Source organism: Fukomys damarensis, unplaced genomic scaffold (genome assembly GCF_012274545.1).
Source record: "Fukomys damarensis isolate Sample0158 unplaced genomic scaffold, DMR_v1.0_HiC HiC_scaffold_37, whole genome shotgun sequence".
Lineage (NCBI taxonomy): Eukaryota > Metazoa > Chordata > Mammalia > Rodentia > Bathyergidae > Fukomys > Fukomys damarensis.
Genome location: NW_022900949.1, coordinates 1,452,834 through 1,470,011, shown reverse-complemented (window position 1 = coordinate 1,470,011; position 17,178 = coordinate 1,452,834). Strand labels below are relative to the sequence as shown.

Here is a 17,178-nt window from a genome sequence, read left to right as displayed (position 1 = left end):
GTTTTTCCAACACCATTTATTACTATCTTTCTTCCACTGAGGATGGTCAGTTCCTTTGTCAAACATGAGGTAGCTGGGTACATCTGGAGTTGTTTCTATATCTTCCAATCTATTCTACTGATCCTCAGGTCTTTTTCTTTGCCAGTACCATGCTGTTTTTATCACAGTGGCTTTGTAGTATAGTTTCAAGTTGGGAATTGTGATGTCCCCTGCCATGTCTCTGTTGCCTAGGATGGCTTTTGCTATTCTAGGTCTCTTCTGGTTCCAAATGAAGTTTTGGATTATTTTTTCTAGTTTTGTGAAATATACTGTTGGAATTTCAATCAGGATTGTACTGAATCTGTATGGCACTTTTGGTAGTATGGCCACTTTCACTATGCTGATTCTTCCTACCCAGGAATAGGGGATATCTTTCCATTTTCTTATAACCTCATTGATCTCCTTTTTTCAGAGTGCTGCAGTTTTGAAAGTACAGATCTTCTGCTTCCTTTGTTAGACTGATTTCTAGATACTTCATATTTTTTGGATGCTACTGTGAAAGGAATTGTTTACCTAATTTCTATCTCAGTCAGTCTGTTATTTGTGTACAAAAAGGCTATTGATATTTGAGTGTTGACCCTGTATCTAGCTACTCTGCTGAAAGTGTCAATTCTAGAAGACTTTTGGTGGAATTTTCTGTGTCTTCTATGTACAGTATCGTATCATCAGCAAATAATTTCTTCCTTTCTGATCATTATTGCTTTAATTTCTTTCTTGTGTCCAATTGCTGTGGCTAATGTTTCCAGAACTATTTTGAATAGGAGTAGTGACAGTGGATACCCTTGCCTTGCTCCTGATTTTAATGTGAAGGTTTTCAGTTTTGGGCCATTTAGTATGATGTTGGCTGTTGGTTTTTTATAGATAGCTTTTATCAAGTTGGGAAAAAGAACATCTATTTTAATTTTCTGCAGGGTTTTTATCATGAAGGGATTTTGAATTTTGTGAAATGCTTTTTCTTCATCGATTGAGATGATTATATGTTTTTTGTCCTTGACTCTGTTAATACAGTGTATTACATTTGTTGATTTATGTATGTTGAACCATCCTTGCATCCCCGGAATAAATCCAACTTGCTCAGCGTGTATGATCTTCTGATGACTCTCTGTATTGTTTGCCAGTATCTTATGGAGGATTTCTGCATCTGTGTTCATTAAGGAGACTGGCCTGTAGTTCTCTATTTTGGTTGGGTTAGGGCATAGACTTAGGCATAGACTTACTCGTGTAAGTACATTGAGCTTGGTACAAGAAAGTGAAAGTGTAAACAAGGACTGAAATGTGTAATAGAAATTGTGAAATAGGAAAAATTATTCAAAAGGAAAGGAGAATGATGGAGAGTTGTGGGTAAAGGAAGGAAGAGAAAATAAAAGAAAAGAAATATAAAATGAAAACAAAGCTTTGTAAATAAGAAGAAAATGTTATTGATGAAAGGGAAGAGGAATGGAAGAAAAGGAATCAAGTTATATCATATACACAGTTTCCCTATGATGAATGTGATCAATATGCATATCCGTATTGTAACAATAAATTAATTTTAAAGCAAAGCATAACTAAACAAGAGTGAATGGCAAGATATATCCATTTATGGATAAGAAATCTCACTTCTGCAAGCTAAAATGTTATTTTTCAAATTAATGAATACTTTCAATACTGGACTTCCTAAATTCAGAGTTTTTTTTTCAGCATATACTCATCCAGTTCTAGAACTCTAGAAGTCCATACATTGAAGAAATTCTACAAAAGTACCCTCAGGAAGACAGCAAAATACAAATGTGAAAAAGAGGAACCAGCTATGAAAACTTGCTATTATAAGCCTATTAAAATCAAGTTAGGGCCGGGGATTTAGCTCAGTAGTTCCACCACCTGCCTTGCAAGCACAAGGACCCGAGTTTGATGCCTGGTACCAAAAAAAAAAATCAAGTTAGATTCTAAAGACAAAAAATATTTAGGGGAATTTCTTAGGAATGTGTTAACACTTATAAAAATAATTCAGAAATTCAAGAGGAAGATAAAAGTTAATATCAAAATTAAGCATAAATAATAATGTAGGTTGCAGATTTAATGAAATAAATAATTCAGAATAAAATTCAAGTTAAAATATTACATATAGAAGTGACACTTAAGACTACTAGAGAAACAAAGATCACTTGTCATTGAAATAAATACTATACCATAATATCTGACCACAAAATGATGTGAATGGCCTCAGACCCTCTGTGTTTTAGGAGAAATACATATTTTTATATCTTAAGATGGCTTCTTTCTCCCAGAATGTGTTTTATCTCTGAATCCAGTCAGAGAATTTATCTCTGACTTTAACAAAATAATGTAGCACTTAGGAAAAAAGATGCAACTAAACAGCCCTGCACTGGAGGCCAAGATGGAGAAGACCTCCATGGCCACCGCGACCTTCCCCTTGGTGCTGTGGTACACGGGGAGGAAGGTGACCCACACACTGCAGAACACCAGCATGCTGAAGGTCAGGAACTTGGCTTCATTGAAGGTGTCGGGCAGGTTCCTGGCCAGGAAAGCCACGGTGAAGCTCAGCAGGGCCAGGGAGCCCAGGTATCCCAGGACACAGTAGAAGGCAGTGAGGGAGCCCTTGTTGCACATGATAATGATGTGGCCATGTTCTGAGTGTGCATCTGTCTCAATAAAGGGTGGATTGGTTCCCATCCAGACTACACAGAGAATCAGTTGGATCGTGAAGCAAATGGGGATAATGTAGTTTGGTGCCCCTGTTATCAGCCACTGCCTCATCCTCCTGCCTGGAGCAGTGACCTTAAAGGCCAGCACCACAGTGATCGTTTTGGCCAGGACGGTGGAAACGGCCACAGTGAACACAACTCCAAATGTGGTCTGCCTGAGGATGCAGGTGGCTGTGTTGGGCCGGCCAATGAAGAGCAAGGAGCAGAGGAAACAGAAGGTGAGGGAGATGAGCAGGGTGTAGCTGAGAGTCCTGTTGTTGGCCTTGACAATGGGAGTGTCTTGGTGCTTCACAAAGAGCCCAAGAACAGCAGCTGTGAGGATGGTGAAACTCACAGCCAAGCCAGCCAGAGCTTTCCCCAAGGGGTCTTCATAAGCCAGAAATGTCACAGTCTTTTGAATGCAGTGATCTCTCTGAGAGCTGGCATACTGATGATCCAGACACTTCACACACTGCTCCATATCTAGTGGGAATGCAAATTGTCATAGCCATGTTCAGTATTGCTTTGTTATTCACAGATCTCCCCTGAAGAAGCTCACTGGGCTTGTTCAACCAATTTTTTCTCTATTTTTCAAGGCACAAGTATAACCAAGATATGTAAGGAATCATTCCCAATTAACACTGCCCGTGTTCTTTATGGTAAAGAGAAAAATAATATTTATGCTCATTATTAATCTGCCATATTCAGAAGAGCATATTTCTGTTTTCACAAATGCTTTAAAAAGACTTCCCTGCAATGCTTCCAAATTCATTCCTGGAGGCAAGTATCACTTTGATTCCCAAACCAGGGAAAGACCCAACTAAAAAGGAGAACCTCAGGTCTATCTCCTTAATGAACATAGATGCAAAAATCCTTAATAAGATATTAGCAAACAGAATACAGAGGATCATCAAGAAGATCATACACCCTGACCAAGTCAGATTTATTCCAGGGATGCAAGGAAGGTACAACATACATATATCAATAAATGTAATACACTATATTAACAAAGTCAAGGATAAAAACCACATGATTCTCTTGATAGATGCAGAAAAAGCATTTGACAAAACTCAACATCCATTCGTGATAAAAACCCTACCAAAAATTGGAATAGATGGTCTATATCTCAACTTAATAAAGGCTATCTATGAAAAACCAACAGCCAACATCATATTAAATGGCCAAAAAAGTGAAAAATCTTCATGTTAGAATCAGGAACAAGACAAGGATGGTCACTATCACCACTCCTCTCCTCTCCACTCCAAACCACTCCACTATAGTTCTGGAAACATTAGCCATAGCAATTAGACAAGAAAAATAAATTAAAGCAATAAAGACAGGAAAGGAAGAAGGTAAACTGTCAGTATTTGCTGATGATATGATACTCTACACTGAAGACCCAAAAAACTCCACCAAAAGACTTCTCGACTTAATTGACACTTTTAGTAGAGTAGCAGGATACAAGGTCAACACACAAAAATCAATAGCCTTCTTGTACACAAATAACAGACTCACTGAACGAGAAATTAGGGAAACAATTCCTTTCACAATAGCATCCCAAAAAATGAAGTATCTAGGAATCAACCTAACAAAGAAGCAAAAGACCTTTACACTGAAAACTACAGCACTCTGAAAAAAGAGAGCGAAGAGGATAGAAGAAAATGGAAAGATATCCCCTGCTCCTGGGTAAATGGATACCTTTTTTTCAGCTTTAATTGAGTTTACTGGTACATTTTAGGGATACAGTACAGTTACATTCATTGTTGGGATCTTGTACCTACTACAGGTCTTGGTTCTCATTTTTTTCCCCTTGTCTCTGCCCTCCCTTTACCCCTTCCTCTCCTCCCCATCTACAACCATTTTATTTCCATCTTTTCATTATCTTACATTTTTTTCTTTTCCCTTTTTACCCTTCCCCTGCCCATGACACTTTCCCTACACCTTTAGCTCCTTTCTTCCCATTTCTCAATGTCAGTAATCTTATTAGGATCTTCTGTATTATTGCAAATTATTCACACCAGAGAAACTATTTGGTATTTACACATGTGTGCCTTATTTATTTCACTTAGGAGTATATCTTCAATATGTATCAATTTTCCTATGAATGAATCTATTTTCTCATTCTTTATGGCTGAGTAATATTCCATTTTATAGAAAAACCACATCTTCTTTATCCAGTTTGCAACTGATGGGCAAATAGGCTATTTTCAAGTTTTACCTTGGATACCTTTTGAAGTTATACTCCTAAGTGAAATAAATAAGTCACACATGTGTAAATACCAAATAGTTTCTCTCGTGAAAAACTATAATAGTACATAAAATCCTAATGAGACAATTGACAATGTGAAATAGGAAGAAAATGTCTAATGATGTAGGGAAAGTGGAAGGGTAGGGGAAAGGTTGAAGGGAAGGTGGGGACTAGGGGAAAAATGAGAACCAAAACCTGTCATGTAAAGGTACAAGATCCCAGTAATGAATGTAACTGTATTGTATACCTAGAATGTACCAATAAATTCAATTTAAATAAAAAAAAGATTTCCCTGTCTGAACGCAACCTGTGTAATGATGTCCTGGACATTTATTCAGTCAGGGGCCAATGTACAAACCTACATAATTAGGTAAGTTCCAGGCACAGAAAGACGACCAGCAGTCTGTCATGTCTGGTGGAGCAAGCCCTCCCATTCTCAGGAAGGCTGTAGATTACTTTACCACAAATCATTTAAATGTATTCATCTAAATTGGCTCGAAATTGTAGGATAATCTGGGAAACACTAACATCCTTCCAATTTTGAGGGTTTCCATTCATTGATATGTTTTTTCCAACTAATATTTTTCATTTTTATTGTTGCAAATCCTCTTATTTAATTTAGCAGAAGTTTCTTTGAAAACTTTTACATAAATTTCTCTAGATATCTCCTACTTTATGACTAGTAAATATCAATTTTTATATTTTATATATGAATAGTTTACAAGTTACCTATATATGTAAGACTCTTTTACATAACTTAGATGCCAATAAAGTAAATTGTTAATTTGTTAATTTACCTGCATTTTATACTCATATCCTACTCTCAATGGAAAATTATACCAATCATTCTGCTTTTTTAACAAGAATTTTTTGCTTTTATTTCTTTGCCAGACAGTATTGCCTGAAGCATAATGTCTGCTAGAAGTGGGAACATGAAAACTGTCTCAATTTGTGATTTTCAATCACAAAGTAAGATCTTTGCTTCAGAGTTCTATTTATTGTTTATAAAACTTTCCTTATTCTTCTAGTTTTTTAAGAAATGCTTCTGTCATTGTTTATTCCTAAATTAGCAGAGGTTTTCAACTTTGTTACTTTTTACATTTATTGAGGCTATTTCTATATTCTCAGAAACTAAAGCACAGAATTAACTGTCAGAATTAAATTTGTTTATGACATAGTGTCTCTAAAATATATATCATAATTTGGAATGGAATATGCAAATTTATTTCAAGCAAGAAAAGTGTCCCATAAACTTTGTTTCTCAGAATTGTCATCCTTGTGAACTAAAATGTAGCTCATTTTATAAACTAAGTTTTTCTTTTCTCTGAGGGGGTTTGAGCTAATCTATATTACTGTTATTGGATGCATATCTTTCAGCAGTGCCATAAATTTTGCCACAAAGTGTGTAAAAAGATTAAAATATAGGTTCAATATTGTTAATAGTTATGATACTGTGAAGAGTTTTAATTTTCTTTCTTAAAATTGTTTTGTGTTTTCCTGTAAATTTGTGAATATCAGTTAAAATGTCATAGAGTGGCTCTAAATTATTTATAGTTTATTTCTATATGAAATATTTTATCTGTAAAACTGATGCCATTTTCACACATGGTGTTTTATTGTTTCACAATGTCACTTTTCTCCTTGATCAAACTAATAAAGGTTACCTATATTTTTACTAGAATTAACTTTAGTGTTGTTTATACTTCACAAGTATGTCTTCTAGGTAGTTCAGGTCATATTAGTTCCTATCTTACTTTTTTCTATGTATTCAATATGATCTTCTCTTTGTTGTTATTGATGAATATTTTAAAAATAGAACTTTATCTCTTTTAATTTAAATATACTTAGTAACAAATACATATATATATATATACACATATATATCATGCACTATTGTCTTTAAATATAGCTGTAACATGAGCACACAAGATTTGATATGTAATATTCTTAAGCACCAACTCTTTGTGCTTTCCATTTTGATCTCCTATAAACTATAATTTGCTGGGGAGTACTTTTTATTTTTGGTACAAGGGATCAATTGGCCAATTGCCCATCAATTGGAGACTGCATAAAAAAGATGTGTTTTTCAAATTAAATGGAGTACTACTCAGCCATAAAAAATGATAGAGATATTTATAGCTAAGTGGATCCACGCTGAGGCCATAATCTTTTTTTGTTTGTTTGTTTTTTTGGCACCAGGGATCAAACTTGGGACTTTGAGCTTGCAAAGCAGCAGGGGAACCACTGAGTTTAATCCCTGGCCCAAGGCCATACTCTTAAATGGAATTAAAGTCACAAATGTGTAAATACCAAATAGTTTCTCTGGTGTAAAAAACTAAAAGTATAAATAAAGATCAAAATGTATAATTGATATTGTGCAATAGGAAAAAATGGTCTAAAAGAGTAGAGGAAGTGGGAGGGGTAGGGGAAAGGAAAAAAGGGAAAATAAAAAGTATGTGAAAAGGAAAAACATGGAAGAAATGTCTTTGTAAACAGGGACACATGGAGGGGTTGAAGGGAGGGCTGGGGAATGGGGTAAGATAAGAACCAAGATAAGAACATAAAGGAACAAGATTCCGATAATGTATGTAATTGTATTGTATACCTAAGATGTACCAATGAATTTAATAAAGATTTAAAAAACATATCTGCTTCAGAAATAGAGCAGAAAATATTCAGTAGAGAGGTGATTCTTGCATGTTATGCTTTATCGTCATAAATTCAAATATCCCCTAAGGTGTAATTATTATATTTAGAAATAGTGAATACTGGTTTCTATATATTTTTTTACAGCATGTGTAAGCCTCATTCTTGTGTTTTTCTGTTAGTTTTTAAATACCACTGACTGCAGTTTTTGTGCAATGTTACACCAAATGGGAAGGCTGATTTTTACTAACTTTACTAAATATAAAAAGAACTCATCCCAGGAATTGCTACTTTTGAATTTTTTTTTTGTATTGGGGATTGAACTCATATCCGTGCATTTGTGAGGCAGGTGCTGCAACCAATAAGCTAAATCCCTGGCCCATACTTTTGAAATGAAGACTACCAAAAATGTCCGTTTGGGAGAAGATATTTGAAGAGCACAGTGCTATTGTCTGTTCTCTGAAAATACCTTGGAGAAGTAGAAGGCCTAAAAGTGCACCTTGAGGCTATAATGTTAAATGGAATAAATCAGACACACAAGCTTAAATATCGCAACGTTGCTCTTATGTGACAAAAACAAAATATAAATGAAGAGGAAAAGAAAAGATAGATGATAGGAAGTAGGAAGATAGATCTTTCCCAAAGGGGAAGGTGATCAAAAGAGAGAGGGGGAAGAAGGAGGGAAAGGTATGGAAGATGAAGTAAGATGTGTTGCGTCCATGGACCGACTCCACAAGAGGAATTTAATCCTTATGTACTGCAAATGTGCACTGATACAAAATAAAATGTACATCTATTTGAAAGAGCCAAAAACATGAATCAAATATGTTTTAGACATAATTAAGAGATGTCTGCGGATCTGAATCTTGAAAGAAGATTTTTGGACTCTTTTGGAAAAGATAAAAACTGAACTTAAGGGTTGCAATTGTAAACTGGCTCTATCTTTATACGTCTGAACCTCAGCAAGTACAAGAATTTGTAACTGAAAACATGTGCTTGTTCAAAATGGCTAATGGATGATGTAAAATAGGAAGAAGAGGTTCAAAGGGGGAGGCGGAGGAGTAGGTGGAGGAAAGGAAAGTAGAGAAAGAAAAAATATGAGAAAAAATGGAAACAAAACTTTTGAAAATAGGGAGGGGTGGAGGGGTGGAAGGAAGGGCAGAGGAATGGGGAAAAACAAGGACCAAGATATATCACGTACAGATACAAAATCCCAATGATGAATGCGATCATAGTGTGTACCTAGAAACACACCCATACACATATGGGGGAGAGCTCACCCCAACCCGTCTTCTACTACAGTACTGATGGTCCTGCTTATGTAAAGAGCCACAGCATTCTCCCCAAAGCATAGTTATCGTCATTTATTCGATCTCCAGGTCGGCATCCATAGGACTGTTGTGGGTCTACGGCACTGACTACAGAGACTTGTTACGTGACTTTTCACCATTGTCCGAGGAAGTCCGGGAGAGCAGGGAGAGAAACCTAGTGACTGAGCTCATGCTGACCATGCAGACACCGAACTGCAAAGTCAGATCAACCTCTTACACCAGACAGCCTCTCAGGGCACAGGCTCTGTGTCAGGGACAGAACAAGTCACTGCAGCAGTAAGGAGAGGCCACGTCCCTTCCTTTCATGTGACCTCACAGTACTGAGAAACACCACGCGTTGGAGCTTCGTGACATTTGTTTGCAATTCATGATGGAGAAGGAAGTTAGAAATTATGGGCGGGAATAAAGGGGTTTCCATAAGAACATAATTCTTTTGGTGGACTGAGAAAAACACGCCAGGTGCCGTGTACCATGCCTGTAACCTTGCTACTTGGGAAGATGAAGCAGGACAGTCACAAATGTGATGTTAGCTTGGGCAACTTAATGAGGCACTATCTTAAAAGAACAAAATAAAAGTGGGTAGGGACGTGGTTCACTGGGCCAGCCTCCCTGGGTTCATGCCAAGGAGAGCAAAAGCTAAGAGCAAAAGCAAAATAAATCAAAAGGAACAGTTCAGGGCACAGAATGTTTTGCACGGGGCAGTGGTTCAGGAATGAAATTGCTAACTGAAGAAACAAAGAATTCGCTTTTGCTCTTCTTCAAAATAGGTTTCATTTCTGCACTGATGAGGCATAAGAGAGAGAGGTGAAGAATTTACCCATAGGCCATACTCTTACCTGTGTCATTGGCGATCTCATTCTCCGAGCAAGGGGTGCAGTCAAAACAGCAGACAGCCTTTCCCTCCTGAGGGCTTTTCCTAAATCCAGGAAGACAACTCTCACTGCATACTGAGGGTGGACTCTGAGAAAAGTCAGATACATGTTGGTGTCTAGACTTCTCTTAATCTTTCACAACTAGAGTGGAAAACTTAATTTGCATATATACCCAAAATGCAATTATCTGGTTAAATGCTGTCTATTGAATGATAACAATCTGGGAGAAGTTCAAGTCTCACTGTGCCAGGTGTGCCACAGTCCTCTCTCCTGAGCAAGCTCGGAGACCATGCTAAGGCTGAGCAAGCTTGCCTAAGTGTGTAGAGGCTGGGTCTATCAGGCTACACCTCCTAGTCTGTGACTCCTTTGCCTCGCCCAAAAAAAAAATCACCCCACCATATGTCTAGCCAATAAGATATCACCCAATGTTCTCCACTAATGTATGGATCTGCATAACCTATAAGAAAGTGCCATATAATTAAATGCTCCTGCCAAGATCCTCCCCCATGGTTGTCCACATGTAAGCTATATAAGCCTGTGCATTTCCTAAATAAAGTAGAAGCATTCCAGAAACCTCCTCGGAGTCGGCTTGGTGATTCTGCACCTTGCCCCCCTAGTCCGAGCTCCTGAAGCAAACTGTGCAGACCAAACAGCGGACAATGACAACAATCTATGAATGTTTATAAAAATATAATGCTTTTGCCTTTCACTCATCAGGGAGGAGGTAAATAAGAGCACTCTCTCCGTTAAAAGGACGTGGAAGAGTCCCTATGTGGCCATCTCCGGACCAGTAGGGGGCACCCAACCCACAGACAGCATTTGCCTATTTACGTGGGCAGAAAGGCCCCGGGATCAGCCCCACCTACCTCTGCGTTTCCTGTGGCCCACTGTATCAGCTCCTCAGACAGAGACAGCTGTCGCCCTTGGGGAACACGCGGAGAAAACTCCCCCACTTTCACCTTCAGCCTGAGGCCTTCTGGGAAATTCCAAAAGTTGAGAATGTCATACTCTGCATCCAGTTTTATGTTCTTGCCTACATCCACTTGTTCTCCAACGGGACTGTTAAACTGGATGCTCTTCAGGAAGCGGTGCAGCTGGAAGAGAGACATCACGCTGCGGTGAAGTGGGTCTCAAAGACAGACACCTGGCTGTGGGGACCTTGTAAGTGACTTCCCTCCTCGTTTTCTGATGGACCTCTGACGGGGGCATCCGGGGAAGTAGAGCAGATGAGAGCTACGGAGCGCTGAGGTATCCAGTGTTCCTGAAATGTCAGTTGTCGTCAAGAGAGAAGAGCCCAGCAAACCCTCCTGAGTACAGAGTGTAGTGAACGTCAGCCAACACTCACCTGCGAAGTCAAAGCTTCCGCGCTCACTTTTCTCTGTTCCCAGGATGCCTACTTTTAAATAAAGTTATCATTACTTAAGTAATTGTAACTTTCAGTGTGAAAATGTACTAGTGTACTGCACTACAGTACTTAAACAATTTAGAAACATAAAGAAATGCACCTGTTTTTCTTCCCTTTCTTTCCTTCCCTACCACCCTTCCCTACTTCCCCTTTGGATCTCTTCTTATTTCACATTATCTACTTTACACATTATAATATATTTCATTTTACCTATTATACACTTTCAATTTCTCTCACCAGAGAAACTATTCAGTATTGACACATGTGCCCTACTTAAGAAGTACACCGTTTCTACTCTCTTGAAAAACTTTAAGGAAAAGTCTCACATTTGTATTATTAAAGGAATGGAACAGAACATTGACACTGATTAGAATTAAAGCAAGGATCTTGACTCGTTTTTATTTACTCCTTGAGAGGGCTCCTTGTTCTTGACAACAATTTCTAAGTAGGTGGACAGAAATGACATCCAGAATGAATCTTGATCTAATTCCGTAACAACTGACTAGAAACACAGGCAAGACTCCCCGTGGGAAGCACAGGTCCTTGTCAATGTGCTGAGGGCAGACAAAGACCCAAACATGGAAAAACACCAGAGGGGAACAAAAATCTCATTTGTGAATGTAGGGGAGGGATTCTGGTTGCAGAAAAAATAGTACATGGAAGACACTTTAATTTCTCTGTATGTGTTTTCTTTTTGTTCTCTGTTCACCAAAATCGTAGCAGAAAGTTTTTCAAATTTAAGGAAAGAACTCAAGTTTGTGGCACAGCAACTTCTTTGGGTTCAGAAACCCAAAGAGCCAAGAATACAGAAAACTTCTCAATGACATATCACAGTCAAAATCCCAGAAATTCATCAAAAATAGTGAATAGTAAAAGCTATGAAAAACATCAAATAATATAAAGGCAAGCCTATCAGAACTACAACAGGTTTCTCAACACACACCTTAAAGTCCACAGAAATTTGGAGTGAAGATTTTTAAGCAGTAAAAGAAAATATCTCTCAATATAGATTATTATATCATCCAAACTGTCTTTTAAAATTTATACAGAAACAATAACTTTCCATAAGAAACAGCATCTAAAAATTTATGACCACAAACCAACTTTGTGGAAAATACAAGCATCCTCGTCAGTGACAGGCCAACATAAACAAGAGTCATAAGGGGAAGAATACATCTAACTGGGAGGGTAGCTAAACAACGTGGAAAGCTGAAAGGAATCAGCAGAGGAAAAACAATACAGTGAGAGGATTTAGTAAACACATTTTATTAGTAGCTCTCAAGGAAAACGATCTTCACCCCTCAGTCAGAAGACAATGGCTGCCACAGACGATATGAAAGAAAAAGTTCAACTAGTGTTGCTTACAAGGGACACAGCTGCAAAAAAGTAATAAATATATCTAAGAGCGAAAGGATGGAACAGAAGGCACAAAAGTACAAGGTGTAGCTGTCCTATGTTCAGACAAAGTTGACTTGAACTGAAAACTGACCAGAAGATACCGAGGTCACTTACTGCTGGTCAAAGGAACAATTCAAAAGGAAGAGATAATGTCCATAGAAAAAGATCCACCAACTGCTGCAAACCCAACTTCATGAAACAAATACTAACCAGCATTCAAGGTCAGAGAAACTTCAATACTATCATAGTGAAGGCCTTCAATACTCTTTTTCTTTCAGCTTTAATTGAGTTTATTGGTACATTTTAGGGATACAGTACAGTTACATTCATTGTTGGGATCTTGTACCTTTACATGACAAGTCTTGATTCTCATTTTTTCCCCTTACCTCTGCCCTCCCTTCACCCCCTCCTCCCCTCCCCATGTACAAACACTTTATTTCCATCTTTTCATTCTCTCACATTTTTTTCTTTTCCCTTGTTACCCTTCCCCTACCCATCCCACCTTCCCTACACCTTTAGCTCCTTTCTTCTCATTTCTAAATGACAGTAATCTTATTAGGATCTTATGTTTTATTGCAGATTATTCACACCAGGGAAACTATTCGGTATTTACACATGTGTGACTTATTTACTTCACTTAGGAGTATATCTTCAATATGTATCCATTTTCGTATGAATGAATCTATTTTCTCATTCTTTATGGCTGAGTAATATTCCATTTTATAGAAAAACCACATCTTCTTTATCCAGTTTTCAACGGATGGGCAAATGGGCTGTTTCCAAGATTTAGCTATTACAAACTGTGCCACTATAAACATGGGTGTGCATACTTCTCTGTGATATGATTCTTTTAGTTCTCTTGGAAAGATACCCAGCAGAGGAATAGCTGGGTCAAATGGAACCTCCAGTCCAAGCTCTTTGAGGCATCTCCATATTGATTTCCATAGTGGTTGCACCAGTCTGCACTCCCACCAACAATGGAGAAGGGTTCCTTTCTCACCACAACCCCACCAACATTTGTTATTGTGTGATTTCTTGATAACAGCCATCTTTGTGGGGTGAGGTGGAATCTCAGTGTTGTTTTCATCTGCATCTCTCAGATGATCGGTGATGTGGAACATTTTCTCATATATTTACTTGCTGCTTTTACTTCTTTGAGAAATGTCTGTTCACTTCGGATGCCCATTTTTTAATCAGGTCTTTATATTTGGGGGGCTGATTGTTTTGAGTTCTTTATATATCCTTGATAATAGTCCTTTGTCTGAGGAACAGCTGGTAAAATTTTTTTCCCACATTGTAGATTGTCCTTAGTTCTGCTGATGGTTTCTTTTGAAGTACAGAAGCTTTTTAGTAAGATGAGATCCCAGTTGTTGATTCTATCTGCTAGTTCCCGTGCTACTGAGGATATGTTCATAAAGTCTTTTCCTATACCAATGTCTTCCAGAGTTCTGCCTAACTTACCTTCCAGCAAGATTAATATTTCTGTTTTAATATTTAGATCTTTAATCTATTTGGATTTTAATTTGGTGCATGGAGAAAGATAAGGGTCTAATTTTAATCTGTGGCAGGTTGACATCCAGTTTTTCAACACCATTTATTAAAGAGGCTATCTTTCTTCCACTGAGGATGGTCAGCTCCTTTGTCAAAGATGAGGTATCTGAGTACATCTGGGTTTGTTTTTGTGTCTTCCAGTCTGTTCCACTGATCCTCAGGCCTATTTCTTTGCGAGTACCATGCTGTTTTTATCACAGTGGCTTTGTAGTATAGTTTCAAATTGGGACTTGTTATACCTGGTGCCATGTGTCTGTTGCCTAAAATGGCTTTTGCTATTGTAGGTCTCTTATGGTTCCAAATGAATTTTTGGATTCTTTTTTCTAGTTCTGTGAAATATAGTGTTGGAATTTCAACTGGCATTGCATTGAATGTATATAAAAGTTTTGGTAATATGGCTATTTTCACTATTTTGATTCTTCCTACCCATGAGCAGGGGATATCTTTCCATTTTTTTATATCCTCTTCAATTTCTTTTTTCAGAGTGCTGTAGTTTTCAGAGTAGAGGTCTTTTGCTTCTTTTGTTAGATTGATTCCTAGATACTTCATTTTTTTGGATGCTATTGTAAAAGGAATTTTTTCCCTTATTTCTCTCTCCGTGAGTCTGTTATTTATGTATAAGAAGGCTATTGATTTTTGGGTATTCACTTTGTATCCAGATACTCTACTGAATCTGTCAATTAAGTCTAAAAGTTTTTTGGTGGAGTTTTTTGGATCTTCAATGTAGAGTATCATATCATCAGCAAATAATGATAGTTTAACTTCTTCCTTTCCTATCTTTATTGCTTTAATTTCTTTCTCTTGTCTAATTGCTGTGGCTAATGTTTCCAGAACTATATTGAAGAGAAGTGGCGATAGTGGGCATCCTTGTCTTGTTCCTGATTTTAACATGAAGGTTTTCAGTTTTTGGCCATTCAATATGATGTTGGCTGATGGTTTTTCATAAATAGCCTTTATTAAATTGAGGTATAGACCATCTATTCCAATTTTTTGCAGGGTTTTTATCATGAATGGGTGTTGAATTTTATCAAATGCTTTTTCTGCATCTATTGAGAGGATCATATGGTTTTTGTCCTTGACTTTGTTAATATAATGTATTACATTCACTGACTTTCGTATGTTGAACCACCCTTGCATCTCTGGAATAAATCCGACTTGGTCATGATGGATGATCTTCTTAATAATCCTCTGTATTCTGTTTGCTAGTATCTTATTAAGGATTTTTGCATCTATATTCATTAAGGAGATTGGTCTGTAGTTCTCCTTTTTGGTTGTATCTTTCTCTGGTTTGGGAATCAGAGTGATACTTGCTTCCAGGAATGAATTTGGAAGTATAGCTTCTCTTTCAATTTCATTGAAAAGTTTGAAGAGTAATGGTAGTAGTTCTTCTCTAAATGTCTTGTAAAATTCAGCAGTGAATCCATCAGGGCCTGGGCTTTTCTTTGTTGGTAAGTTTTTAATTACATTTTCAATTTCACTGATTGTGATTGGGGTGTTTAAAATGTTTTTATCTTCTTCGTTCAACTTTGGTAATTCATAAGTATCTAGAAATCTGTCCATTTCTTCTGTGTTTTCCATTTTATTAGAGTACAGGTTCTCAAAGTAGGTGTTCATGATCCTCTGGATTTCTTTCGGATCTGTTGTGACTTCGCCTTTTTCATTCCTAATTGCATGGATCTGAGCCTTTTCTTTCCTTTTTTTGATAAGATTAGCTAAGGGTTTGTCGATTTTATTTATTCTTTCAAAAAACCAGCTCTTTATTTTATTTATTTTTTGTATCGTTTCCTTAGTTTCAATTGCATTGATTTCTGCTCGGATCTTTATAATTTCCTCTCTTGTTCGAGCTTTGGGTTTTTCTTGCTCTTGTGTTTCTAGGAGTCTAAGTTTCTTCGTTAGGTTGTTTATTTGAGCCCACTCTGTTTTCCTAGTGTGGGCATTCAACGTTATGAATTTTCCACGTAGAACTGCGTTCACTGTGCCCCAAAGATTCCTGTATGATGTATTGGCATTCTCATTTATTTGTAAAAACTGTCTAATTTCTTCTTTAATTTCCTCTGTAATCCATTGATTGTTTAGGAGAGTGTTGTTCAGTTTCCATGTGCTTGTGAAGTTTCTATAGTTTCTTGTGCTATTGATCTCCAGTTTGATTGCACTATGATCTGATAATATACAGGGGATGACTTCAATTTTTTTGCATTTGTTTAGACCTGTTCTGTGAGCCAATATGTGGTCTATCTTGGAGAATGATCCATGTGCAGCTGAAAAGAATGTATATTCTGATTTTTGGGGGTGGAATACTCTATAAACATCTATTAAGTCCATGTGTTCCAAAGCTTGGTTCAGTTCTATTATTTCATTGTTGATTTTCTGCCTAGATGATCTGTCAATTTGTGATAGTCGGGTATTTAAATCCCCCACTACAATTATATTAGTGCTTCATGTTACTTAATATTTGTTTTATATAGTTAGGGGCATTTATATTTGGTGCATATATGTTTATGATTTTCAACTCTTCCTCTTGTATTGTCCCTTTACAAGGATGTAGTGTCCTTCTTTGTCTCTCTTAATGAGTTTTGGTTTGAAATTTACTTTATCTGAGAATAAGATTGCTACCCCTGCTTTTTTCTGGGCTCCTGACGCATGGAGAATTGTTTTCCATCCTTTCACTTTCAGTCTATGGGCTTCCTTTTGCACTAGGTGTGTTTCTTGTATACAACATATTGTTGGATTTTGCTTCTTAATCCATTCTGCCAATCTATTTCTCTTGATTGGTGAATTGAGGCCATTAACATTGATGGTTATAACTGATATATTCTGACTTATTCTTGTCATGTTATTGTCCTTTTGTTGACTCTTTACTTTTTCTCCCATCTCCTTTCAGTTTCTTGCCTTACCTATTTGATTTGGTCTGTTAGGCCTCATGTTATTGTGAACTTCATTGTCCTTTTCTAGGATATTGTTTAGAATTCCTTGCAGTGCTGGTTTGGTGTTCATGAAATTTCTC

The 17,178-nt window shown here is 37.2% G+C and overlaps 1 protein-coding gene across 3 annotated transcripts in view; it reads right to left on the bottom strand.

Moving 5' to 3' along the window:
• Positions 1-2,193: 2,193 nt before the first annotated feature.
• LOC104849854 (vomeronasal type-2 receptor 116) overlaps positions 2,194-17,178 on the bottom strand; it is a 39,325-nt gene continuing 24,340 nt past the window's right edge. For all 3 annotated transcript variants that reach the window (XM_010606459.1, XM_010606458.1, XM_010606457.1), the window contains exons 4-6: positions 10,687-10,914; positions 9,785-9,908; positions 2,194-3,206 (exon numbers count right to left, since the gene is read on the bottom strand). In XM_010606459.1, the coding sequence (XP_010604761.1) occupies positions 2,284-3,206; positions 9,785-9,908; positions 10,687-10,914 (1,275 nt within the window). In that variant the 3' untranslated portion in view covers positions 2,194-2,283. The remainder of the gene's footprint in view (positions 3,207-9,784; positions 9,909-10,686; positions 10,915-17,178) is intronic.